Source organism: Dipodomys spectabilis, unplaced genomic scaffold, assembly GCF_019054845.1.
Source record: "Dipodomys spectabilis isolate Male_0828 unplaced genomic scaffold, ASM1905484v1 ptg000042l, whole genome shotgun sequence".
Taxonomy (NCBI): domain Eukaryota; kingdom Metazoa; phylum Chordata; class Mammalia; order Rodentia; family Heteromyidae; genus Dipodomys; species Dipodomys spectabilis.
Window position 1 is genome coordinate 2700304 of NW_024870719.1, and position 26869 is coordinate 2727172.

Genomic DNA, 26869 nt, shown 5'->3' on the forward strand with positions numbered 1-26869 from the left:
ATAGGATAGGGGGCCGTCCGGGGCAGGGTCGGGGTGCGGGCGCCCTTGCGAGGCCACGAGGCCGGCCAGGGGTCCGCGCACCTCCTGACCTGGGGCCCACCCTGCCTACACCACCCACGGGGGGCCCCCGCAGAGGCCACGCCCCCGGGCCCGCGCTCACTCCTGATTGGCCGGCTCAGCGTGGAGGTGGCTCAGAGGGCCACTCGGCCCGCGTCTCAGCTATAAAGGCAGCCCGGGCATGATCGCCTGGCGAAGCTTTGGTGGCTGCCGCTCTCGCCGGCTCCCACGACTCCCTGCCGACCCTCCCGTTTCTCCTGGTGGCTCAGAACTCCGGACTCCACCATGCCGAGGGGCTTCTTGGTGAAGCGGACTAAGCGGACGGGCGGGTCTTACAGAGTTCGCCTAGCCGAGCGGGGTTTCCCTCTGTCGGGTCCCCTGGTGGTGGCGCCGCCCGGCCCCGACGCCAACCTGCCCCGTGTCGAGAAGGCAGCGCCCCCCACCCAGGAGGAACCTAGAGAAGAGCTGACGATGGAGGCGGCCCAGGAGCTGTCGGGGCCACCCTGTCGGGCGGCCGGGGTGAGCCTGGGGGAGGGCGGGCAGGAAGGTGCCCAGTGGAGGGCCAATGGGAGGGAGGGCCCCGGGCCCAGCCCCGCCAAGCCGGCGGGCGCGGAGCTGCGCCGCGCCTTCCTGGAGCGCTGCCTCCGCTCGCCGGTCTCCGCCGAGTCCTTTCCCGGGGGCGCCGCCTCCCTGGCCACTTTTTCCTGCTCGGTGGCGCCCGCCGCCGCCCCGACCTCGGGGGAACAGTTCCTGCTGCCGCTGCGGGCGCCGTTCCCCGAGCCCGCGCTCCAGCTGGACCCCGCTCCGCTCTCGGCCACCCTGCACGGCCTGAAGCGGGCGGCGGGCAGCGAGCGCCGCGCCAAGGGACCTGCAGGCTGCTCGCCCGGGCCCGCCGCTCCCATCGCGGCGGGGATCAAGAAGCCAAAGGCCATGAGGAAGTTGAGCTTCGCGGACGAGGTGACCACATCCCCGGTCCTGGGCCTGAAGATCAAGGAGGAGGAGCCAGGGGCGCCGTCCCGGGTCCCGGGGGGCAGCCGCACGCCGCTGGGGGAGTTCATCTGCCAGCTGTGCAAGGAGCAGTATGCGGATCCCTTCGCGCTGGCCCAGCACCGCTGCTCCCGCATCGTGCGCGTCGAGTACCGCTGCCCCGAGTGCGACAAGGTCTTCAGCTGTCCCGCCAACCTCGCCTCCCATCGCCGCTGGCACAAGCCTCGTCCCGCCGCTACCACCACCGGCTCCTCCGCCGATGGGAAGCCACCGCCCTCATCGTCTGCATCCTGCGCCGATTCAGGGCACCTGGCATCGTTCCTGGCCGAGGGGAAGGAGAACAGCCGGGCCGAGCGGACTACGGATCAGCACCCGGAGGCTGAGGACAGCTCCGGGGATAGTCAGCACCAGGACAGCGCTCCGCGCCAAGGCCTCCAAGTGCTGGCACACCCCGAGCCACAAGTACTACCGGCCCCGTACACGGAGGGGGTGTTGGGGCATCGAGTGCCCGGGCCGAGCAGTGGTTCGGGGGGCTCTGAGATCTTCGTGTGCCCGTACTGCCACAAAAAGTTTCGTCGCCAGGCTTATCTGCGCAAGCACCTGGGCACTCACGAGGCGGGCTCGGCGCGCGCGCTGCTCCCCAGCTTCGGATCGGAACGGGGCCCGGCCCCCCTCGCCTTCGCTTGCCCGCTGTGCGGGGCACACTTCCCATCGGCAGACATCAGGGAGAAGCACCGGCTGTGGCACGCGGTCCGCGAGGAGCTGCTCCTGCCCGCTCTGTCGGGGGCTCCCCCGGAGGCGCCCGGGCCTGGAGGGGCGTCGGAAGGGAGTGCTCAGCAGATTTTCTCCTGCAAGCACTGCACGTCCACGTTCTTCAGCTCTCCGGGCTTGACCCGGCACATCAATAAATGCCACCCCTCGGAAAGCCGGCAAGTGCTGCTGCTGCAGATGCCACTGCGGCCGGGCTGCTGAGGACCAGGGCAATTTCCGAACTGGCCTCGGAGAAAGCAGTTCCTGGGAGACTTTGTGGGGTCTTTCCGCAAGTCCCCTTCCCATGGTTTTTCTCCTAAAACTCTCCTAGTCGTTCTTCCGCCAGGGGAGCGGACAGAGAAGTAAAACCCCTCTCTAGAGCAGGTATGTATATTGTATAAAACAAACATTCACGGTCAAAGTCAGCTTTAAATCCGCCTCACGTTTCCCAGTAAAATAGGATTGTTTCCCCCGCAAAACTCTGGAGACCCCAACGAATCCTATGATTTGTAATTCCTATGGAAAGTCGCAGTGAATGTGTGCATGTCTCAGTGGCTAACCAAAGTGAGAGGCCATCGGTATTTTTTTTTCTCTCTTGTCATCACAGGCGCCTATGTAGTCTCTGTCTCAATAGGGTCAGACATCTTGAATTGTATATTCTGTGAATTAAAAGTTGTGACTGGTGCCAAACACAGGAGGAAATATTCAAGACCTAGATTCATGGCAAGGAATTTAAGAGAACGGTTGCTGCTCTTGGGGATTGAGAATCTCCCGTCTTTTCGTAATTACACATATTTGTCTATTCTGTGTTTGGAAGTGAGGAGGGGCCACTTTTCTGGAAGGAGTTGAGACACCCGCTAAATTCTTCAGAGCTGTTTTGTGTGCAGTATTCAGAAAGCTACTTCAAACTTTTAAAAAAGCTATGTAGCTTTTGGGAAATACGGAACTTTTTTCCCCTGAAGTTTGACTGTTTTAGTAATAAAGTTTCACCCAAATGAGTGTTATGTTGTAAATCTCATACTGTATATTATATACTAAATGGTTCAACTTGTGTTAATATCTATAGTACTTTATGGATCTAAATGACAACGTCCTCAATATTCTATATTTTCTTTTCAGCAGCAAATTTTGAATACATTCTGTACCCATCTCCTAATAGCCAGTGTTACACACTGGCTGAGCAGTGCTTGACAAATAGTTCAGATCTGTAAAATGCTTACCACCAAATAAATGTACATAGACTGTGCTTTTTGTCCTGTGTCTTAAGAATTGATTGAATACAGCATATTTTCAAAGCCACATTTCTTCTCTCCACTATGCCAGTATTTTATTTTAGAATCATAGTAACCAATTTAGACAAAATACAAAGACAAGGGATATTATATTTTGCAAATGAATATAATGGTACAGGAATGCAATGAGAAATTTTCCTTTGAAATTTAGCTACACAGATTGAAGCTACAAAAGAAAGCACATGTACTTTCAAAAGACACTCTTCTCAAGAAATGGCAACAAAGTGCATCTTAGTTATTTGAATATGACAAAAATGAATAACAATAGTGCTAATTTCACTATTAGAAGCTGGCATTTACATGCCATTTTATTGCATACATCAATACTTCAGATATTCATTTTAAAAAGAGAAAGCATCTTAGAAACATGTAAATAGTTAAGTTTGAGTTTCTCTTTAAATAGTTAATCTTGGCTGTGGAAAACGGTCTATACTGTTTTTTCGAAGGGACTCCAGTTATCTATTTATTTAATAAGCTTGCACAGGAATTTGTCATCACAAGAAAAAAAAAGTGCAAAGGAATTCCTGTTATTTTAGAAAAAAACTGTAAAGTTTTATTCCTGAAGGTGTATTATTTATAAAACTATGAGAAATTTAAGGAACAAGGTGAGATAAATTGGATGCTTCAACACTGGTATGTTGGTCAAAGTTTCTAGCCAGACTTTTTGAAGTGTAAGATTTTGTGTTTCTGATGACTGTGGTAGGATCTGAAAATAAGTTGGAGTGTGCCCTGAAAATGGGATTTACCTTCACTTTTCATGATTAGCTTTAGGCTTTAAAGTCCAATCAGCTAGTCCTGCTATTAAATCTGAAAACATATGAAACAAGACAAATTATGGAGAGCAAGTGATAAGAATATTTTTATTGTGTTGTTAAACACCATGTCATCTTTTTAAATCTCCCCCATTACAAATTTGTAGACACTACATGAATACATAATTTATATGCTACGGGTGCCAGTATGATGTATTTACACATGCAGTTGGTACCAATGTCATGCTACATTTCCTTACAAGATGGCCATCCAAAACAGAATGTAAGCAGCTGATCTGCTATAGGAAAACACTTTTGGAGGGTGGAGTGTACACCAACTTGCACCTGTGACTTTATTATTAACAGTATTAGATTTAACTTAAGATTTCTAGGTCACATTCTCTTTTCTTTTTAATAATACACATAATTTGAGATAATATTTATATCAGAAAAGTATTTTCCTCCTGCACACCACTTATTTTTTGGTACTGAAGAAAGAACATAGATATACCAAGATCTACAATAACAAAGGGCCAAAACCTCAAAACAAATAGCATATACTGGTGATACCACTTAAAAAGCAGAACATTGGAAAAGTGTTTGGAAGCTAAACAGAAATCAAATTTCAGTAGTGATTTTTCTCATTATTGGCTATGTCATGGTGTTACACAGCCAAAAAATGAAACACTGCCTTAGAAAGTAGTTAATGCTAAAATCATTTAGGTTCGAATTTGAGATACATGACCATATACTGAATATTTTATAACATAAATAATCTATACACACCCTGTGTATTAACAGGTTTGTAACAGGCTAATGTTGTTCTAACTGTATAAATGTTTAAACTTAATTTTACATTTGTAAGGATGGGATATAGCTCAATAGTAGAGTGATTGCCTAGCATGCTTGAGACCCAAGTTTGATCCCCAGCACCACAAAAAAAGTTTGCATTTGCAAAAGATTTGTATTTATTGAGCAATGAAGCTGCAATGGGGCACAATAAATAAAATGAAACTATCTGTCCAATTATGCTTTGGCTCAACATTAATCATGAAATTAAAGGTAAAACTACTTAGACATAATTCTCTGGGCAGGTAGTGAGTATAGATTAAAACTCTACCCCCTCAGGATATGACAGCTTGCAGCATGGGTGGGGGGAGAACTGATTAAATAGCCCAAACCTAAAATATTAAGTTACAAATTATTTTAAGTCCAGTGTTTTCTCAAATGTACAGGAAAGAACATGCATATTTGGCAGACATGAAGGCCTGAAAGAGTTAATGCTATGTTTGGACTAAAGTGGCTAGCTGCTGATGACTGCTAGGCTGCTTGTGTCCTTAGGATTTATTGGCTGAACCAGAAGAACGACGCAGCTTCATGGACATGCGGCTTTTGCTAGTTCGAGGAGACATTGGAGAGGCCAGGTCAGCCCCATCTACCTGCGTTGCTGTGGGAGCTTCACTGGGTAGAACCTCTGGGTAGGAGCCTGTAAGAAATAGCACGGCCATTAGTGTAGTTATCTAGGCCTGTCATCCCATCAGAAAAAAACCTTTCTGTTACTATCTGGACCAAGTATACTAACTCTTAATGAGGTCTTTTGAGGGGAAAAACAAGCCCCAAACTTGCTTGTTACAACAGCTTATGAATGTATTTAAAACAAAGTGATCTGGTAGCTCATGCCATCATATCAGCAAGAAAAGCACCAATCATCATCTCCAGAGCTAGAACCGTTGGAAAAGCAATGGGAAGCTTTGGGCAGAAAGAACAGATATCCAAAGCAACACTGGCATGCAGAGGAAGACACACGAAGCCGGTGAGAAAAGACCAATCTTATCTCTAGGGCACAACCAGAATAGGGCTTTTACTGTCCAGACTAGAGGAAAAGAGTGCCCCACAGTTCTAAATAGTTATATCCCAAAGAGGAACTAGGCATTTATGAGAACATCTAGATGCTAGGTATTTAAGTAGGGTTTTAAAAAGAGCAAGATAAAGCTTGGGGAGAGGAAAGATAAGAATTCTCATCTAAAATCAGTAAACAAAAAGACCAACTGACCTTAGAAATGTAGACATGCTAATATAATTTCACTAAACCTTTTTTCTTTTCTTTTTTTTTTTTTTTTAGCCAGAACTGGGGCTATGTACTGTCCTAGGGCTTTTTTGCTCAAGGGCTAATGTAAACTTCTATACTTATACTTTTCAATAATAACAAGTAGGTGACCAGCGGAACTGGTCAATATAGAAATTGAAAACAAGCAAAACAAATTTAAATGTATTTTTTGTGTCATTTACAAAACAGTTCTTTACTCCTATGATTCTCCAATGAATAACAATACTGCCCAAACTTGAAAAATATACCATCTTAAGTATTTACTAAATAACTGAGTAAGATATTAGAAAGAAAAATACTTTAGAAAAAAAGAAAAAGTACAAATAAAATAGCCAAATTAAAAAATGAGTAAGGTACTTCAGTAGACATTTTGTGGGTCTTAAATATGAAAAAATTCTTTGTGTCACAAGCAAAACACCATACAGGCATACAGGCTGTATGCTTGAACTTACATTCCTCCTTTTGGCATATTTGTTAGCCAATGCAATACTTCATTGACACATCCAACTTGGAGACTATTATGCTAGCTAGTACTTACACATTTGTGCTTAAAATGAAGTTATAAATATTTATAAGAAAAACAAAAAAATGTTCAATAAGGAGTTCAGATCTTATTATCTTCATCAAAAATGTGTATGTGTAGAACACTTCAAAGTATTTTTTAAGGCCAAATGTTATAATTACGCTTTATTTTTGAAAAATATCCTGTCACTCATAATCCAAGTCAATATCCTTCTTAAAGTAATTTCCAACATTTTCCTAATTGAACTGAGGTTGGCCTTCAAAATAAACGAGGAAATACTTTGTTCAACTTTTCCCAAAGATCTGAATCCACTTATGGTAGACTGTAATGGCTAATCCTGAGAAGAACATGAATCCATGGTGCACTGTGGGAAGTCCTATAAATGGAAGGCAGGAGGAGGGGAAAGCAATAGCTGATGGTTTTCTGCTAATGCATACTATTCCCAGCCAACACGAGAGGCCTTCCCATGGCTGTTTACCTTGAGGTGGCCAATGTTTTCTAGCGGAGGTTTTGGGAGGAAGAGAACTATCACTGCATTTCTTTCTTTGTTGTGAATGAAGAAATGGAGTAGCGAGCAGAAGTGAGAAAACAAAAGAGAAGATAGATAACAGATAATGAGAGACACAGTGCAGAATTTACAGGTGTTAACTGAGGAGCAGAGTAAAGAATAATCAAGTTTTTATTAGGAAATATAATTGGGCATGCAATGAGTTAGGGTGATGATGTTTCACAATGGTCAATGCTTTTTAAATTCAAACATTATACTTACCAACTAATAAAACAAGTTCAAACAGGAAAAAAGAAAAGAAGAAAGAAGTCTATGAGAGGTTCCATAAATATCTTTCTTTTAAAGTCACTGTACTGGTGGTATGTTATCCTATCACTTGGTCTTGACATCTCTAGACATACTCTGATATATTAGAAAGCTATATAGATTATTATTTGGTCGGTCATGGGGCTTGAACTCTGGGCCTGAGTGCTGTCCCTCAGCTCTTCAGCTCAAGGCAAACACTCTACTACTTGAGCTACAGCACCACTTCCAGTTTTCTGGTGGTTTATTGGAGATAAGAGTTTCTCGGACTTTCCTGTCTGGGCTAGCTTTGAACCACGATCCTCAGATCTCAGCATCCTGAGTAGCTAGGATTACAGGCGTGAGCCACTGGCGCACGGCTCCACATTAGATTTTAATTACATAAAATTAAATCAGATCCTTGGTACATTAGCCTTTCAACTGTCCAACAGGCAAGTGACCAACACAGTTTTTATTAAAGTATGCCTAATTCAAAGAACATTGTCTTACATAATCCTTTTCTTTCACTACTTCAAAAAATAACAGCAAATAAATTGAATAGATGCCTAGGTAAGTAATCTCAGCTTCCTCACTTAAATATATTTTTTTGCCAGATGCTGGTGGCTCCTGCCTGTAATCCTAGTTACTCAGGAGGCATAGATCTAAGGATTGTGGTTTGAAGCTGTCTGAGTGGGAATGTCTATGAGACTCATCTCCAATTAACCACCAAGAGCTAAAAGTGGAGCTGTGGCTCAAGAGGTAAAGTATTAGCCCTAAATAAAAATTAGCTCAGGGAAAGCATCCAGGCCATGAGTTCAAGTCCCAGCACTGGCTATAAGTGTAGAAACAAGAAACAGCATTTCCTCCATGTCTTCCTTATTGCCTTCAGCCAACTCACACTCAAATCAGGCTTTTTAGTGTGTGGTATATAGTTTTAGCCAATGATATACGTGGTATATACTCAGTATACCAAAACTCCATAAACAATTTATAGTAGGGAGACCTCAATTTTAGATATAAAGAATATAGTGACACATTTTAGGTCATGCTCTATTCTGCCTAACTAGTGATCTATGCTACCCAAGTCATTAAGAATGTTCTTAATTACTTTTATTATTATATCTTCAAGAATGAATTTGAAACATTTCTATGGGGTGTTATATTTATACATAAGGCATCGGTTACACACTTCCAGTGCTCACACAGATTGTATCACTATCTTGATAATATAATAAACTGATTATATATTGCACACTGGTTACAGCAAACTATTAAAATAACATGATGACTTTGACTTCAGGGTTCTACACACATTTAAAAAAGGAACACAATGGATTTTAGTTTATTGTCATTTTGTTTGTACTGTTAGGTGACAAGCATAACAGTTTAAAACTACTGAGTTACTGGGTAAATACAGCCTTTTGAAAACAATTTGAATACTGAACTAAGACACACTGAGAATATACTAGAAAGGACATGGACCAGACAGACAGTTGTAGATTAAATGCCAAGTCTGACACCTAATTAGCTATCTGACCTTGAAAACTTTTATTTGTAAATAAGAGACAATATGTTATTTTGCCAAGTTGTAGTGGAGATTAGTGGATCACATGCAAAGATCATAGAATGTAGTAGCTATACAATAAAACAAAAAATAGAGCAACATTTAGTAGGCTTTGAGTCAGAAAAATATTAAAAAGAAGGGGTTGAACAGAATTATTTTTTAAAATAAAATAGGTGATGATAACCTCAAATATGATGAATACAATATATCTTCAGGTTTAGTTCTGGGGGAATCAAAGAATTTATCCTCTCCTATTTGATAGCCCTATAAAATATAATCTTAGATTATCCAAGTAACTGTAATATGTTAAAGAGGTTGGTGAGGGCTGGGATGTTGGCTCAGTGATAGAGTGCTGGCCTTGTATGCATGAGGTCCTGGGTTCGATTCCTCAGCACCACATAAGCACAAAAAGCCAGAAGTGGTGCTGTGGCTCAAGTGGTAGACCGTTAGCCTTGAGCTGAGGAGCTGAGCGACAGTGCCCAGGCCCAGAGTTCAGGCCCCACAACTGACCCCCCCCCCAAAAAAAAGAGGTTGTTGAGTGATTAAGATTAGCATGGATACTGCACTTAGTGTCATAAAGAAAACATCGCTACATAATTTAAAATAAAGCAGTACAGAAATACAAAGAAGCAGTTTCACCTAAAAATACTTTAAAAATGGCTGGGTGCTGGTAGCTTATGTCCTAAAATCCTAGCTCTTCAGGAGGCTGAGATATGAAGATTGTGGTTTGAAGCTAGTCTGGGCAAGGAAGTCCGTGAGACTCTTATCTCCAATAAACCACCAAAAAAAGCCAGAAGTAGAGCTGTGCGAGTCTTGAGTAAAAGAAACTCAGGGATAGCATCCAAGCCCTGAGTTCAAGCCCTAGGATTGGCACAAAAAATGTATCTTAAAACTACTAACTGCAAACATAGAACAATTCAGATAAGCTTAATAAATTTTACCTCCTTATGAATGAGAAAATGGTATAGATTAATTTCAGTTTATATAGATAATAAATAGCAAGATTATGATTAAAATTCAAATCCAGATCAGCCTGATTTCAAACCCTTGTCAACCTTAAAGACTCTATCTACCTATCTATCTATCTATCTATCTATCTATCTATCTATCTATCTATCTATCTATCTATCTATCTATCTATCTATCTATCTATCTATCTATCTATCTATCTGTGGCTTGAATCTATAATCCTAGCTACTTACGAGGTGCAGCCTTAAGTTTGAGGATAGCCTGCATAAAAATGCTCATGAGACTCCATCTTGATCAATGGCTGGGTGTGGTGGTGCCTCCAGTTATCTTAAGCTACAAGGGAAGCACAATGGCTGGATGTGGTAGCATGGCTGGATTTGGTAGCATGTGTCTGTCATGCCAGTCACATGGGAAATCACAAATAGGAGGAACACAGTCCAGACTGGCCTGGCATAATGTGAAAACCTACCTAAAAAGTAACCAAACCCCAAAGCAGCTGTTAGAATGGCTCAAGTGGTAGACTACCTGCTTAATAAATGTGAGATGCCAAGGTCAGACACCAGTACTACAAAAAAATTTTTCCCCCAAGGAGTAGGAAAAGTAAAACCCTCAAAATAAAAATTACTTAATTTGTAAATAAGATAACTGGACAATTATTCTATCAAAAACAAGAAAGGATGACAATTAAGCCAATGTGGTGGCTCATCTCTGTAATATTAGCTATTTGAGAGGCAGATACTGCAAGGATCATGGTGTGAGTCTAGCCTATAAACAAATTTGTTAGACAATAACTAGTTGCAGTGGCATATGCCTGTCATTTTGGCTAAAATAGGCATAAAATAGAAGGTTCAAAGTCCAGATACTTTCGTTGTGAAAAAAAAAAAAGATCCTCTCTCCACATTACCATTGCGAAAAGGACCAGAGGTGTGGTTCAGCAGCACAGCACCTACCTAGCAAGCACAAGGCCCCACATTCAATCCGAAAACTGGGGTGGGGGTCGGGGGGGGGGGGGAGACTAAATGGATAATTGTAATAGTTAAGACCGTGCACTCTGAAGTCAGGCAGGTGTACACTGGCAAGCTAGGTTCAACAAGAATGAGGTGATTATTTCTAAAGGTAAATAACACTTTGTTTTTATTATTTTTAATTTTGTAAAAGTACCATGAGGACTGAATGAGAGAATGCATGCACAGTAGTTAGCAAAGTCTGGTATTTAGTAACTGCTCAACTATCACTTTTATTTTATTATTTGCATTTCAAAAAAATTTACATTGGGTTGGGTATAGTGGTACTATACTGGGAAGGTAGAGATCAGAAGGATTGCAGTTTGAGGCCATCTTGGGCAAAAAATGTAAGACTATAAAAAACAACTAAAGCAAAACAGGACTAGAAGCAAGGCTCAAGTGGCAGAGCACCTGCCTACCAGGTTTAAGTTCCAACTCTGAGACAACTACCAAGAAACCTCCCTCCCCCTGAAAATACAAAAACACATCCAAATGAAACAATCTAATAATATTCTACTCCAAAAGGTCAATAAATGCTATTTAAGTTCAGCATTATTTGCCTTTGGGCCAACAATATATAAGCCAAATTTCCAAGTTCAAAGTACCAAACAGAATGTGTTTGGTTGCCCATAATTTCAAATTAATCTAGTGATAATTATGTACAAGCAGGAATCTTTCTTTCTTTTTTCCTTTTCTTTCACAGTACTGGGGTTTGAACTCAGGGTGTTATGCTTCCTGAATGTTCTTAATATTGAGCCATGAATCTACCCTGGTTTTTGTTACTTTTCATAGGAGCTTGCTTCTTGCCTGAGCATGCCTGGGAGTGGATTTCAATCCATCCAGCTCTTCATTGAGAAGAGGCCACAAGAATTGGCTAGCCTTGAACCAAGATCCCAATAATCTCAGCTTCCCAAGTAGTGGGGATTATAGATATGAGCTACTGGCACCAGGCTAAAGTAGTTTCTTTCAGATCACTTCAATACTTGGAAAGGTGAGGAAATTTTAAAATAACTTTTAAAGTAGAACATTGACCTTAGGCTTTTTCCTTTTTTTCCTTTTTAATGGTACTGGAAATTCAACTCAAAGGCCCCTGCTTGCCTAGCAGGCATTATACTGTTTGAGTAATGCCTCTGAACCTTGGGCTTTAGTTTTTTTTTTTCAGATTTTTTTTATGGGGCTGATCTCAAACTGTAATCTTCCAAAGTCTTCCCCATGAATAGCTGAATTACAGTTGTGTACCACCATGCCCAGCCTACAAAGGCTAAATTTTGATAATTTGGATCTCAGAGATTTAAACAGATCTGACAATCATAAATCCTACGCTATTTGTAGATGGTAAAATAGTATTTGTAACAAAAATGAGCTTAGAATGAAGGTGAATTTGACGCTATTTAAGTCTTCATAATTATTAACTTATTTGATTTTGTTTTGTTTTGTTTTTTGTTTTTGGGTCCGGTCATGGGGCCTGAACTTTGGGCCTGTGTGCTGTCCTTCAGCTCTTCAGCTCAAGGCTAGCGCTCTACCCCTTGGGCCACAGCACCACTTCCGGCTTTTTTCTTTTTTTGCTTATGTGGTGCTGAGGAATTGAACCCAGGGCCTCAGGCATGCAAGGCAAGTGCTCTACCACTAAGCCACCTTCCTAGCCCAACTTATTTGATTTTGATGGCATAAATATGTAGTATATATTTTAGTATTAATTTTTTTTTGTGCTAGTATTAGGGCTTGAACTCGGGGCCTGGGCACTGTCCATGAGCTTTCTTGCTCAAGGCTTGGGACTCTACTACTTGAGCTACAGCTCCACTTTTGGCTTTTATGAAGATAAGAATTGCAGATTTTCTTGCCAGGACTGGCTATGAACCACAAACCACGATCCTCAGACCTCAGCCTCTTCAGTAGCAAGGATTACAAGCATGACCCACCAGTGCCCAGCTTATGGTTGTATTTTTAATGTTGAAATTGAGAAAGAGGAATGTATATTTTCAACAAAACAGACTCCTTTTTCTTGAAAACAGTAGGGAAAAATTTAACAATTTCTGAACTACCACAGGGAGGGGCAGGAGGGGAGAGGTGTTATAAATGTTAAAAAAAAGGTTATAAAAAAAGTCATTATCAAACTTCTGATACTTTCTAATACATGTCTGATAATGATAAAAGGTTTTTCCTGTATTTTTTAAAATAAAAGACAAGAAAAATCTAATAATGTTTTAATGTAGTTACAGAAGATGAACAAAATGTGACATCACAGTATTTCCCTCAATGACCTTAGGGATAAAAATAATTTCCCTTAAGTATCCGTGTAGTGCCACAGACAGTGCACTTTGAGAAAATATAGTTATAAATTTTATCAATCACAAAACATCAAAATCTTTCATTTAAAAAAAACACTGAAGGTTATATTAAAATCCTTTTGGGGCCATGTACAGTGGCTTATGCCTATAACCCTAGCAACTTATGAGGCTGAGATCTGGGGCATCATTTTCAGGTCAGCTGGGTTCAAAAGTTCCCAAGACCCCCATCTCAATATTAACAAAACAAAACAAAAAGCTGGGTATAATGGCATGTGCCTGTCAGGTAGTTGGAAAGCATAAATATGAGCAATGCGATCTAGGCTGGACAGGCAAAAAGGGAGAACTCATTTAAAAAATAGTGGGAAAAGGGCCTATGTATTAGAGCTTAGCAAGCACAAAGTTCCAGGTTCAAATCCTAGCACTACTAAAAACAACAAAGTCACTGAATTTAAATATCAACACTTGATACCTTGTTAACCAAAAAGTAAATTTTAGATCATCTTGTACCAAATTATATAAACTTAAAAAACATTTCTCTTTCTCCCTCTATCTATACGTATCCTCAATTTTTATTTTCTACTGGAGATTGAACCCAGACCTTTGAGCATGTTAAACATGCAGTCTTATCATTGGGCTGTGTATTCTGTACCGCTACAAAGTATGTTTCTATATTATTCACGAAGTAAGGATGGCTTGAAAGTATATAATTATCACATTTGCTATTTCTTTATACTCAATTTCAAATTAGTGCATTAATAGTGATTATTTTATATATAAGAACCTAAAATTGATTTTCAATTGCAATTATGAATCCATTTCCTCAATAGGGTAAATAAATTTTTATCATTATGTTAAAAATAACAAATCTACCCATGCTAGGCACTCAGGAGACTGAGGCAGGAGGATTGTTTGAGACCAGTCTAGGGTCAAGAAACAAAAGAAAAAAGAAAAAGCAATGAACAACCACAGAAACAAAACACCTAAAAAACTTAGCTGTATTATGTTTGAAAAGCTGATGTCAAGCCCAAATTTCTCCAATGGCTTAACTTCATGTCTACTCTTTCCCACTCTGAATTAAAACTTTAAAGACAACTCTATAATAATGTAAAGAAATATATTAAGCAACACAAAATAAAGATAGTTCTCTATGTATGTGTCATGACAGAAAAATCAAGATTTGAAATAAATGAAGACAAAAATTATTTGTTAGATACTTTAAGACATTTTTGTTGACACTGTAGTACACATGTAGTCTTTAACTTTGTGTATGTGTGTGTTTTCAGGTACTGGAGTTTGAACTTGGAGCCTAGCACTGTCACTACTTTTTGCTCACAGCTGACTCTCTACCACTTGAGCCACACTTCCACTTGTTTTTTTTTTTAAACTGGTTAACAGAAGATGATCATCTCATAAGTTTATAAGTTTATGTATGCCCAGACTGATTTTGAACTTTGATCCTTAGATCTCAGTGTCCTGAGCCACCAGTGTTCTGCCAGTATTTATCTCACTGTGTTGAACTCAGAACTGCTCTGATAGAAAATTTATTTCCTAATGATTAAAACCTCCAAAAGCTTACACAGAGAATGAGTTTAGTAATATAGTCACAAGCATTTACAGGCAAAAACATTCTTAAAAAAACTCAAAGAAATTTACAGCACAGCAGTAAGTTTATATTCAAATTAACATTTTATTACTATTTAGGTAATTATACTTTAAATAACTTGTAGGATAAATAAATGAAACATTAACGTACTGAAAAATGAGGGCAACTGAGCTTTGACTTGGCTGTCATACTTAATGTCTTGGAAGGTGAGAATACTAACATATCTTACACCTGACTGAACATGCAGGACAATATGCAAAATATGTAAAGAACATTAACATTTGTACTAAAAGAAAAACTCCAGCTGGTAAATAATTGCAATTGAAAACTGATGAGCCTTTATGTACATATAAAGGGAAAAGTTAGTCCAAATGTGGTCCAATTATCTATAGTTTATGGCTTGACTTTATGATACTCAGGACTGTTATTCATACCTATTTCAATGGAGTCTGATATTCTCTATTATTAATAATGACATTGCCAGGTATTCTTAAGTAGTTTTAATGTTGCTGTTTACTAATGTCTTTTATTTTTCCCCCAATACTAATTTTAGATAGTGTCAATCCATTAAAGCTAATTTTACAATTTTTGTTTTATTAAAAAAATTCAACCTAGTCTAAGGTAATTTTTTCTTTGCTAGATCTTTTATATTAATTAAAAGGGCTTTAACTTTTTGGCAAAGTTATCTTTTTAATGGCAAATCACTGATAGGAAGGGAAGCTTTGGTTTTATTAACTATACTTTTATTGAGAAGTATAATTCTAAAAAAAAGAGAAGTATAATTCTTTCTTCTTCTTAATGTAGATGTAGATACGTTAGGTTAAAATAGGAATGCCATGTCTTTAAACTTATTTATTCACCATAAACAAAAGTAAAAGGTTTCTTACCATTAACTTCCTATTATGCTCTTTTACTACTTCCCTTGAACACCATTACAACACTCATCTTTGCACATTGGGTGCCTAGTGCAGAGCAAGGCACACAGAGGAAAGCCATTTGATGGAGTTATCTAGTAACAATCCAACACATTACAAGATACAAAAACACACCACTTCAGTTAAATAGTACTATTTTTTCATGCTGAGAAACAAACAAAAAGGGTCAATATAACTAATTTCAGCAAAGGAGTCCTATTATTAGTTATTTAAATCCCCAAACCATGTTAGTGTTTCATGCAGACCTGGGTTAGTACTTCTGTAAAAAATTTAGTGAAAATTTCTGAAATGTTTAGTATAAACAAGGGCAGTGTTAAGTTTGCTTACTGTCTGAATTACAAGCTTAGAGCTTGCTACTTTTGAAAAAAGGAAATGGGAGAAGAACAGAGGATGTTTTGATTGACACTTTGTCTTACCTTCAGATAAACAGAACTGATATTTAATGATCTAAAGAGGGAAAATAAAATAAATGAAACAATCATAAGGAGTGCAAGATATTACAGAATAGGAAGGCCACGAGTCATTTTATTCTTACTGATTTCTTACAATTAGTTAATTGTATTAATGCAGTACCCTCTTAATAATCCTTAAATATAACATAATTTGCTATAGCAAGTACTTCTAAATCTAGACCACTTTAGCTTTATTTATAAAAGTAGAAATGATGAGGCAATATTCTTGGCCATAAAATTTGATCTCGTAAAGTTGAGAGCACATACTCAACTTGTGTCCCTTTGCAGATACTTCAGTCATGATCCCATGAGATTCAGTCATTAACTTTTAGCTCGGATAAAATGTGGTACCTGTACTTTTATGAAGATTGTCGAACCACATTTAGGTAAAAGAAAACATAAATCAAATGTACAGGTCAGATTCAAATAGTGGTGAAAAATATATTTCAATGATTAGAATTTCACTCAAGCAAAACTTTTGTTTTTTTCTTTTAGAAGAAAAGGGTATTGCATTTGAAGTTCCAGTGACAACAAATACTTGCTTTTAATCTTACCTGCATCACAAGGTAAATGATGGTAGGGAGCTGGAGAAAAAACCTGTGCTGCAAAATCTTCAAATGTTGTTGGTTCTAAATGGTGCTGGACAATTGTTTGTAAGTATCGTGCTCTCTCCTCATAGCTGATTACCCTCTGTTAAGGATGAACTTAAATACAGCTTACATTGGAAATGAACAGTTCATACAAAAGGACTTTTTGACTGTTTCTCCTTACTAATAAATTACTAATCTTATCTATAATTAAAAGTATGCCTTCTTAAAGTGTAAAATACACCTGTTAACGTAAGTTTACGCCTCATGATATTGCTATATGAGACACATTTATTAGAAAAATATTATAATTCTAAACTGCTGCTAGATTTCTTAAGGTCAGCCTGGGCTCCTCTAACATTGTTAATCAGCTTCTGCCTACAGATTTACTCTCAAAAGCCATGCAACAAATGCTATAACACTGCTTAAAATACTGTCAAAAAGTCTATATTTTTCCTTTGAAAACACTTATTGTAAAGAATTCCTGCATTATCATCTTCTTTTTCTAAAATCCCCAAGTTTTCTCAACAATTGTTCTCATTTTGAATGGAAGACTACTGTTGCTGTAATCCTTGAATAACTTCATGTGGTTAAGATAAACACATAGCTGAATCTGTATGTCAGGAAAAATACCTGGTCAATTATAACACTGAAACAAGCAGGAATATTTGCAAAGAGTCCACAGGACTCCTAAATACTGTCTAACAAAGCATCTACAGGGTACTGACACTGACAGAAAAATACTGTACTTCCCTTTCACCACATTTTCTTCTCTGATATTATTGACAAGCAACCAGTACCTTGAAGTGTTGTTGCTTTTGAACAACCCACTCCAGGCTTCCTGTTTCAGCAGGTCTGATTGTGCTGTTAGCACAGAGAGGGCGAGAAAGAGAGAGAATATTTCTGTTGTTCACGAAAGCAACTATGGAAATGGCTGTCAAAATGTAGAGCAGCAGGCAGCAACATACAATTATCAGGAAAAACTCACATGCTGACTTCATGTCGTATAGTTCCTGAACTGAGAAATCAGTTAACCTTTCTTCTACAACTTTGAAAAGTTTTCCTGCTGTACTGGATGTGCTACATTGACATTTAAATAAGGATAATAAAACATGAGACATTTAAATAGGGACAATAGAAATTTGGGTTCTCTTTGCTGAATTTTTTCTAAAGCCCATTTTAATATTTCCTTCTCAAATTTTGTTATTTTTAAGATTGTAATTTATTACAGTTGTACAATTCTAGAAATTATAGCTTAAGTGATAATTCAATGGGAGACACTGTGGCTAGTTATAAAGATTTATTGACTGCAAAGAGATTAAGAAAGGCATAAGAGTCAAAACTAAGATTGTAATGGATATCTATTCAACAATGAACTTTGATGATTATGTCTTTTGCTTTTAAGTGGCTTGTATACTATCTCTGTATTACAATTTTACATATCAAATATTGAAATAACTTGAATTCAACTTCCTTACAATTTCATATTTTCAATTCTGTACACACTGGACACACTGGGATGAACTTTAAAGAATTTTACTCATGAAAAGAGTTACAACAGATGCTATAACTAAAATGATCGGTGGTAAGAAAGGATTTTATGGAAGGATAACATTTTTAAGTCCAATTTACCATAGAAGAATAATATATCACACTTTTAAAAGAGGGTATATGGTTATAAATTGAAGAGGATGAAACTGATGGTTCAATCTAAATAATACCACATATCTCACAACTTGTTGGAAAGTACTTTTTTCATTGGGGGAGATTCACAGCTGCCGAATTTTCTGCAGTTAATAGAGTCCTTTGATTCACAGCAGTGCCCCTTGTACAAAAAATACTGGCCTTTGTGTATTACCAGAAACTAATTTTCTATTTGGCTGAAAAGGGAAAAATGGGGTTATTGCTTCTCCCTCCTACAGAGCTTTTCATTATGCCTGATGCACTCAACTTCTAAGCTCTTCTGAGAAAAAAAAATAACTGAAGAGGCAAGAGGTAGAAAAATGAGCTTGTTAGCACATTAGAAGTGAAGTATCTTGGTGGGCCCTAGAAATTCCCAGTGGTGTGTTAACTTATCACTCTATGCATGCTGGCACTGATAGTCTCCCAATTGATCACTCTCTTTTCGCACCAAAGGTGCTGCCAGGAAGCAAGGGCTGAAGGCCCACAGGAGAACAGTCTGCTATCAAAACAAGCTGTTTTTAAAAGTCTGCTTGAATGGGTAAAATGCTTCATGAAAAGTAGGGTGGAGACACCTACCTGCTTTGAAAATGCTCTACTTTCAGAGGACCTATAAATGAAATATTTTACTTTATATTTTATTTTAGAGATTACACAAAAAATTAGGCAGAAGGAAAGCAGATGTTAATATTTGTAAAACAGGGAGGATATTTCCAAAGCAAGCAAATGATTATCTAAATACAACACATTTTGAAGGGTAATCTACTTTGCTATAGAAAAGGTTTATAAAACTGAAGAAACCATAGTACGCTGTTTCTAAAAACTAAAATTATCCAGAGATACAATATGTTCATTTTATGTAAGATATAAATGGGTTTAATTAAATTTCAGTAATTTTTTTTAAATGATGGAATTTTTTCCCCCTGGTCCTGGGTCTTGAACTCAAAGCTTTCTTTGCTCAAGACTAGTGTTCTACCACTTGAGCCACAGCTCCACTTCTAATTTTTTGGAGGTAAGAGTCTCATAGACTTTCTTGACTAGGTTGGCTTTGAACCTTAATCCTCAAATCCCAGCCTCCTGAGTAGATGGGATTATAGGTATGAGCCACTGGTACCTGGCCTAAAATGATTTAAAAAAAAAATTGAAGTCTACATGGCAAAGAAAAACAACTTTTCTGAGGGGGGAGAAGGGAAGAGTCTGGGACTCAAACTTGGAACCTGACACTTTCACTCACTGACTTGTGCTCTACCAACTGAGCCATGCCTCCAGACCCAAGAAAAATAACCTTTAATGACTGATTTAAATGAAAAGATGGTGTACACACACACACACACATCTAGTTTCATTTTTGGCAGGTTAATTTCAGAAAACATTGTTCACTTGGTAAATAATTATAGTCCAAGGTAACTCATCTTCTAAAAGCTATATGTTTTTTTTATAATTTTACAATTTTAATGGAAAAATTTAAATTAAAAAACATCAAAACCAACATAATTTATTATACTATAATTGAATATATATATCTTCATTTTACTTCAGAAAACATACTAAGGAGATATAATGAACTTTAAGTATTTATACCACAGTCTTGGGTCCACAACAGGGTCCTTTTGTGGTTGCAGTCATAAAGTTCCAAACAATACTGTTCATATCTGCAATTGTAGTCAGAATCTTACAGTTGTGAATTCTTCTATCTCCTTAAAATAAATTACCTTTTTTTGGTGCTAGTTCTGGGCTTGAATTCAGGGCCTGGGTGCTGTTCCTAAGCTGCTTTTTGTTCAAAGCTATAGCTCTATCACTTAAAGGACTTTTTGTGTAGTTTAGTGGAGATAAGAGTTTCACAGACTTTCCTGTCCAGGCTGAACCTCTATCTTTATATTGCAACCTGCTGAGTAACTAGGATTACAGGTGTGAGCCAGTGGCACCTGGCTGATATGTACTTTTAAAAGGCAGCCTTCTAGGGAAGAGTTATTAGTACCTATACATTGATTGGCACAAAGAAATTCAGTGGCTAGTCATAAGAAAGCTCACATTCCTACTATGAGAGTTGCCAATGGAACTGAAATTAAACAACAACAACAACAACAACCCTGAAATGGTTAAGATGATTAAAAAGGACAAAGGTAAATCACCACTACCACCAACAAAAATCCAGAAAATTTAAAGTACAAATTTAAGTTGAATTCAGAATGTTTTTCTTATAAATTTAGAGTAACTCAAGCTAAAATTAGCTAAAAAGATTTTGATAAGGGAGATTTAGCTGGTAGGAATCTTTAATACAGAAGTAGTCAATCAAAAGAAATAACACACAGGTGCTGCAATCATAGCAATATAATTACCCACTAATCCTCCTTCCTTCTACTTTCTGTAAAAGCAGAAAAGAGGAAGGGAATATTACTATTCAAGAAATAGTAAAAGGAACTGAACATGTTCTGTCATAAAGAAATAGCTAAATCGAATCTGAACTTCATTAATACTAAGTTAATATAATTAGACATTTTAAGTATTTTACATTTCAAGACCAGCTGAACTGGGGTTCAATTTCACCTCGGTTCTGGAAACTATGAATTCTCTTTGCCACAGTCTATCTGTACATTAAATGGGGTTAACATACCTGACCCTATTTACTTCCTTCAAATTTAAAGGATTGAATAGAGGACACCTGAAAAGTACTCTGACATCTCTGCAGCAACGCATGTAATGTTTGGCTTACATTTTTATAAATAGCAAATGCTGTTGTTTTTTTTTCTTTCTTTCTTTTTTTCTTTTTTTTGTCGGTCATGGGTCTGAACTTTGGGTCTGGGTACTGTCCCTCAGTTCTTCACTCAAGGCTAGTGCTCTACCACTTGAGCCACTTCTGGCTTTTTCTGCTTATGTGGTTCTGAGAAATCAAACCTAGGGCCTCATGCATGCAAGGCAGGCACTCTACCACTGAGCCACCTTCCCAGCCCCAGCAGATGCTGTTTCTTGAGAACAATTTTTCTTTTCTGTCTTTGTTTTTTCTTCTGAGACAGGCCTCCCATGTTGCCAAGGCTAGCTTTAAGCTTAAGGTCCTCCCACCTTAGCCTCTCCAAGTGGCTGAGACTACATACCACTTGTAGCCTGTACTATCATGCCTTCAGATAATTTTTCCTGTCAGTAAGAAATATACTTACATGTTCAAGAATCTACTTAATATTATGTATACAGGGATTCATTCTGATGTAAGGAAACTGATTTCTTTGGGGAAAAATAATACGAAGAAAAGGTACTGCAGAGAGTTAAATAATATCAAGTATTTCAATTTTATTAATATATGGGGAGAAGAGATTGAAGATAGATTTGGTTTAACAACTTGTAACTGGTATATTAGATTGATGTATGGAAATGTCACAGTGGACCTCTTCTGCAACTTTTGTAACTAATATAGCTTTTAGAAAAGGAAAAGTAGTAACAACTTATACTCTTAAGAAAATTTGAGATTTCTTCATTCTGAACTGCTTTTATTGCTACAACACTTTGTTCTGTGATTGCCAATTCCATGTCATACTCCATTAGGGTGTATATTTAAGTTACTTGTAATTTATAATCAGCCTAAAAGAAATATTTTTTGTACACATATATGTCTACATATGGATTTTTGTGTAAATACATTTCTATATACATATATACAATGCAAGAATATAATTTATACAAAAACTATAAAAATTACAAATGAGGGCTGGGAAGGTGGCTCAGTGGTAGAGCGCTCGCCTTGCATGCTTGAGGCCCTGGGTTTGATTCCTCAGCACCACATAAGCAGAAAAAAGAAAAGCCAGAAGTGGCACTGTGGCTCAAGTGGTACAGTGCTAGCCTTGAGCTGAAGAGCTGAGCGACAGCACCCAGGCCCAGAGTTCAGGCCCCATGACTGGACTCCCCCCCAAGAAAAATTACAAATGAAAGAAGATATCAAGATTTTATGCTATTATTTTTCTTTTAAGTTGAGATTTAATGTTCTATTTCCTAAACAAGAGGGAAAAATAGTTTCCTTTTTGTTGTTGTTGTTTTCCCTAGTGGGGCTTGAACTCTGGGCCTGGGTGCTGTCCTTGAGATCTTCAGCTCAAGGCAAGCACTCTACCACTGAGCCACAGTGCCACTTCCAGTTTTCTAGTAGTTAATTGGAGATGAGAGTCTCACAGACTTTTCTGCCCTGGCTGGCTTTGAATGGTGATCTTCAGATCTCAGCGTCCTGAGAGCTAGAATTACAGGCATGAGCCACTGGCGCCTAGTTTACTGTTTACTTTTTAAAGGTAAGTATGAAGTGTTTGTGTCTATGATAAATGGGCTAGTTTGAGGTATTTAAAGCCCAGTCTGAAATTCCTAATTTTGTAATCATTTGCTTTAACTATATTTCTATGGCTTCTTTATAATTTTAATACTAACACATTCCATGCTTGTTCTCTATATAGAGAATTCCAAGAATGATAATTATGCTTGACATGAAATGTACTCACTGCCTTACTCATCTAACTGTAACCCCTCTGTATAGCATCTTTACAATAAAATTTAAAAAAGAATGATAATTATAGGAAAAGGGAAAATTCCAATAGAAAAAATTACTTAGAAATTTTGAGAGAGAAATTTGGACACAGTACATTAAATTTCATTTTGAGTTGTAATTTAAGTAAGTTGAAATTTGAGTACAATATTCAATATTCACAAATTTGAAAGCCATGTTTGTGATCTGGTTAGGTACTGAGGCTATGAAGATGAAAATATACATGGTCTCCGCTCCAGGAAATGACTAAAATTCTAAGTATAGTTTCTCTGAATGTGAATGTGTACTGCTTTTCACATAAAGAAACCATGTAAAATTTAAATATTATAGGTTGAACCAATATACACTGGGGACCATCTGTATTTGGCTTTAAAAAACCATTTAGCGAGGGATTATACCAAGTCAAAGTAACAGTAAGAGTATTTAGGAACATTTGAACTAGAAGATAGATATATCCACCAACATTCTTTTAGGAAAATAAGCAAAATGTTTATTCAGCCATAGATCTTGCCTAAGTAAGAGTACAGACATTTGTTTGGAAAAATAAAGCTGCTGATGGAAAAATCTGGAAATTAGACTCCCAATCTCTTAATAGTCCAGTATTCTTTCCTCAGCCAATCTCAATGATCTAAGTTTTATGAGAGAGAGAAAGAAAAAAGTTCTATCAGGCAGGTTACCATTTTTATTATTAAGAATTTAAATTGTTATTATAAAGGTGATGTACTGAGGGGTTATTGCTTCATAACTCAAGGAATGAACACATTTCTTTTGGGACAATATCATGCTTTCCTTCACTCTCCCAGTTCCCCCCCACCCCCTTTCCATGCCCACAAGTTGCATAATTCATTTTCAGCATTAGGCCTGATATCTTAAGAGTGCCAAAACAATGTTAGCTTACATTCTAGGATTTCATGAGTTTTGGAAAATGTATGTATGCTGTACTATAATTTACTACATTTTAGTTACTATATTAGAATAAAAATACTTGGATATTCTAAAATAAAAATGAAAAAAAGTCACATTCAACATTTTAGCCTTAGAGGGCCTTGAAATATCTTCAAACATTCTGAGCTAATATTATTGCAGTTTTGAAAAATGAAAAATAAGAATTTTATTGAGATATATGGTCTATTTCAAGATCTCATATTATTATTGGAAAGTAGCATATTTCCCTAATGTAGCTTATGAAATAATAGGTACTGCTTATTTATATGATGAAGGTAAACTAGAATGCTTACCCTATAAAACAATGTCTGGTAAATTAATAATCTAGTGGGTGAAAGACATTTCATTTCTCTTCTACTATAGCTAGCTTCTTCAAGAAACATGTAGTTCATTTGTAGTAAAAAAAATCCCCCTAAACAAATGGTATAAATTTTGGTATTGCTTAATTATTCCATGTTAATAGAAATTCTTCTGAAAGTCTGCAACAGGTTATGACAAACTATTTTTTGTGGTGATTTATTCTAATGAAATTCTTTAGTGGCTGATACTATCTACATGGTGAAGGAAAAGCTGTGATTTGTCAGAGCAGACAAAGCTGGGCTCTAATCCATCCTTTTAACCATATTGCCAAGTCTATATTGTTTTCACTGCGTCTCAATTAGAAGACAGGCAGGACACCTGGTACTTCTTTATCTAAGTCCCATGGGCTGCCAGATGACTCAAAATCCATAACAGGTGCTAAGGCAGTGTGAGGATAGCCCTATTATTGAAAGCTGGAGTTGAATAAAATTCGTACCATATATAATTGCTTATAAACCAGTCAATTACTAAATGAAAACATTAAAAAGTTGATAAGTCTATATTTACCAAAGCTCATATAAAATATGTTAGAAGATTAACTTTAAATAATTTAAAACTAACAGCTTTGAAAATCTTTGTGATTTAATCTAATTTTGGTGGTTTCCAAAACCATTACTATGATTATCAAATATGCATATTATCTATCCTACTTTCATAAAATCATATAAAAACATTTAATAGAAAAACGAAGTTACCTCTATATCAAATTTAACGGCAAATTCTTGATAAGATCTACTTGAAAACGACGTATATATTAACACATATGTGCATATCATATATAATAATATCAAGCTTTTATAGATAGTAGAAAATTGTTTCAAATCATTAGTATTAGAATAAGTTTAAAAAACACTGGGGGAAGCTGGGCATGGTGATACCTACCTGTTATCTCAGTTATCCGGAGGCTGAGGCAGAAGGCTTGAGAGTTCAAAGCTCACCTGGGTTACAAACCAAGTTCCAGGCCACCCTGGGCTACATATATATGAGATCTTGTTTCAAAAAACAAAGCAAAACAAAACAACAAACAACAATAACAACAACAAACACACTTTGGGAGACAGAAACACAATCACTTTGGGTTGCTTCTTTGGGGAATAAAATTTCAGTACATGAAGACTGAGGAAACAATGTGTTTGAATTTAATATACTAAACTTGGACCTTGTAACAATATTGCAAAAAAGGAAAAAAATCCCTAAATAAGTAAAATTTTACAGTGTACAATTACTTAAGTATTATCTTTGCCCAAATGTGAACTAATGTAATTAAGAGTTTTTTTTAATGCTGTAATTATTAGGAATATAAAAAAGTGATTCTATTATCATATTAAGCAGTAACAAAGTACAGCAGCAAACTGTCAGTTAAGACAGTGTCACAGAATCTATGACAAACAGTATATTAGCTTAAACTAATGCACTATATGCCCCCAGGGAATGACAGGCTTACACACTGGACTTTAACATCAAAATCTATCCATTAATCTTGACTTAAATATATTCTATTCTGCAGTAAAAGGAAGAATGGGCATTCAGTGAATTAATGTATTTGAAATATTGCACTGCTGCCTATTTACTAAAATCACTTCAGGAGAGCAAGGAGAAGGAATACTGATATATTTATACAGATTTACTAATTTTACAAAAAATACATTTGACTTCTCCAAATTTAGCAAGATCATTTCATTTATAAAAAGTTTACAGACTTATAAAGCATTCTTAAAATATCTCTTCCTGATACTATTTAAGGACACGTTACATAAACCACAATTCTGCAATATCATTTAGCCAATTTAATTTTAGCTGGAAAAGAAAATTATCTGTGGAAATATACTATTAGACTAACACCCTTGAAAGCTGAGAACTAGTTTATTAGTTGTATACCTTAGTTGTACAAGTGGGGCTCCACTTGTACATATGCACAAGGTATTCCTACCAGACTCCCTGCCTCTATCACTCTCTTATCCCTCTCCTGCTTCTTAAAACAATTTCAGCTGGCTTCATTGTCCTTTTTTGACACAGGAAAGGAACTACTTGTACCATATTCATCTTCATTCATCCTCTTCATTTGGCCAACTCTATGCTGCTCCTTCTGTTACCAACTCTCCAACTGAGCTTGTAAAAACTAGTTTTAATAAAAAAATTGTAGCTGATTGTTTCTTTGTATTAGAACTATCAACTACTTGTTGATAAGCCTAACCATCAGCTGCTTGTTGATATGGCCAACTGGAGTGCTTAGACAAATATCATGGCCCATTTACTTTATATAAAAAAGAAACAACCTACACATTTTTAGATATCCAAATTAGAATCCATCCAGATAACCAAGTACTACTAAAATGGTTATGTTACTCATTTAAATAATATAGTATTTAAGTTTGAAATGTGCTAATATTATTTTTGGTAGGTTATGTTAGTACTTTTAATTGTTACACAGAAAATGTACATTTTTATACTTATATAACGTAAGTCAGATACTATTTGGAAATTCTAAATGGGACAGTATAAAGAAAATTAAAGCAAATTTATAACTTTATCTGGTATGTGAAATGTGGAGAGTTTTGATCGACTTCCTCTTAAAATTTTTTATGGAGAGAAAAGGATACTATTTTAATCTAAATATAAAAATATCATAAACCAAAACAGATGTTTACTCTGCTGTAATCTGTTTGACTGAAAATAAATAATGGCATGTTAACAATGGATTACTACAG

General features: G+C 37.5%; 2 protein-coding genes across 6 annotated transcripts in view; one reads left to right on the top strand and one right to left on the bottom strand.

Moving 5' to 3' along the window:
* Positions 1–342: 342 nt before the first annotated feature.
* On the top strand, positions 343–2016 carry Insm2 (INSM transcriptional repressor 2). Its single transcript, XM_042677776.1, has one exon. The coding sequence runs from the start codon at positions 343–345 to the stop codon at positions 2014–2016; it is 1674 nt and encodes a 557-aa protein (XP_042533710.1).
* A 1916-nt stretch (positions 2017–3932) lies between these two features.
* Positions 3933–26869, bottom strand: part of Ralgapa1 (Ral GTPase activating protein catalytic subunit alpha 1) — a 222137-nt gene continuing 199200 nt past the window's right edge. For 2 of the 5 annotated variants that reach the window (XM_042677922.1, XM_042677926.1), the window contains exons 39-41: positions 16628–16752; positions 16038–16068; positions 5237–5324 (exon numbers count right to left, since the gene is read on the bottom strand). In XM_042677922.1, the coding sequence (XP_042533856.1) occupies positions 16061–16068; positions 16628–16752 (133 nt within the window). In that variant the 3' untranslated portion in view covers positions 5237–5324; positions 16038–16060. Of the gene's footprint in view, positions 5325–13968; positions 14004–16037; positions 16069–16627; positions 16753–26869 lie in introns of those variants that run through there. The other 3 variants (XM_042677921.1, XM_042677925.1, XM_042677923.1) reach the window with 2 other exon arrangements.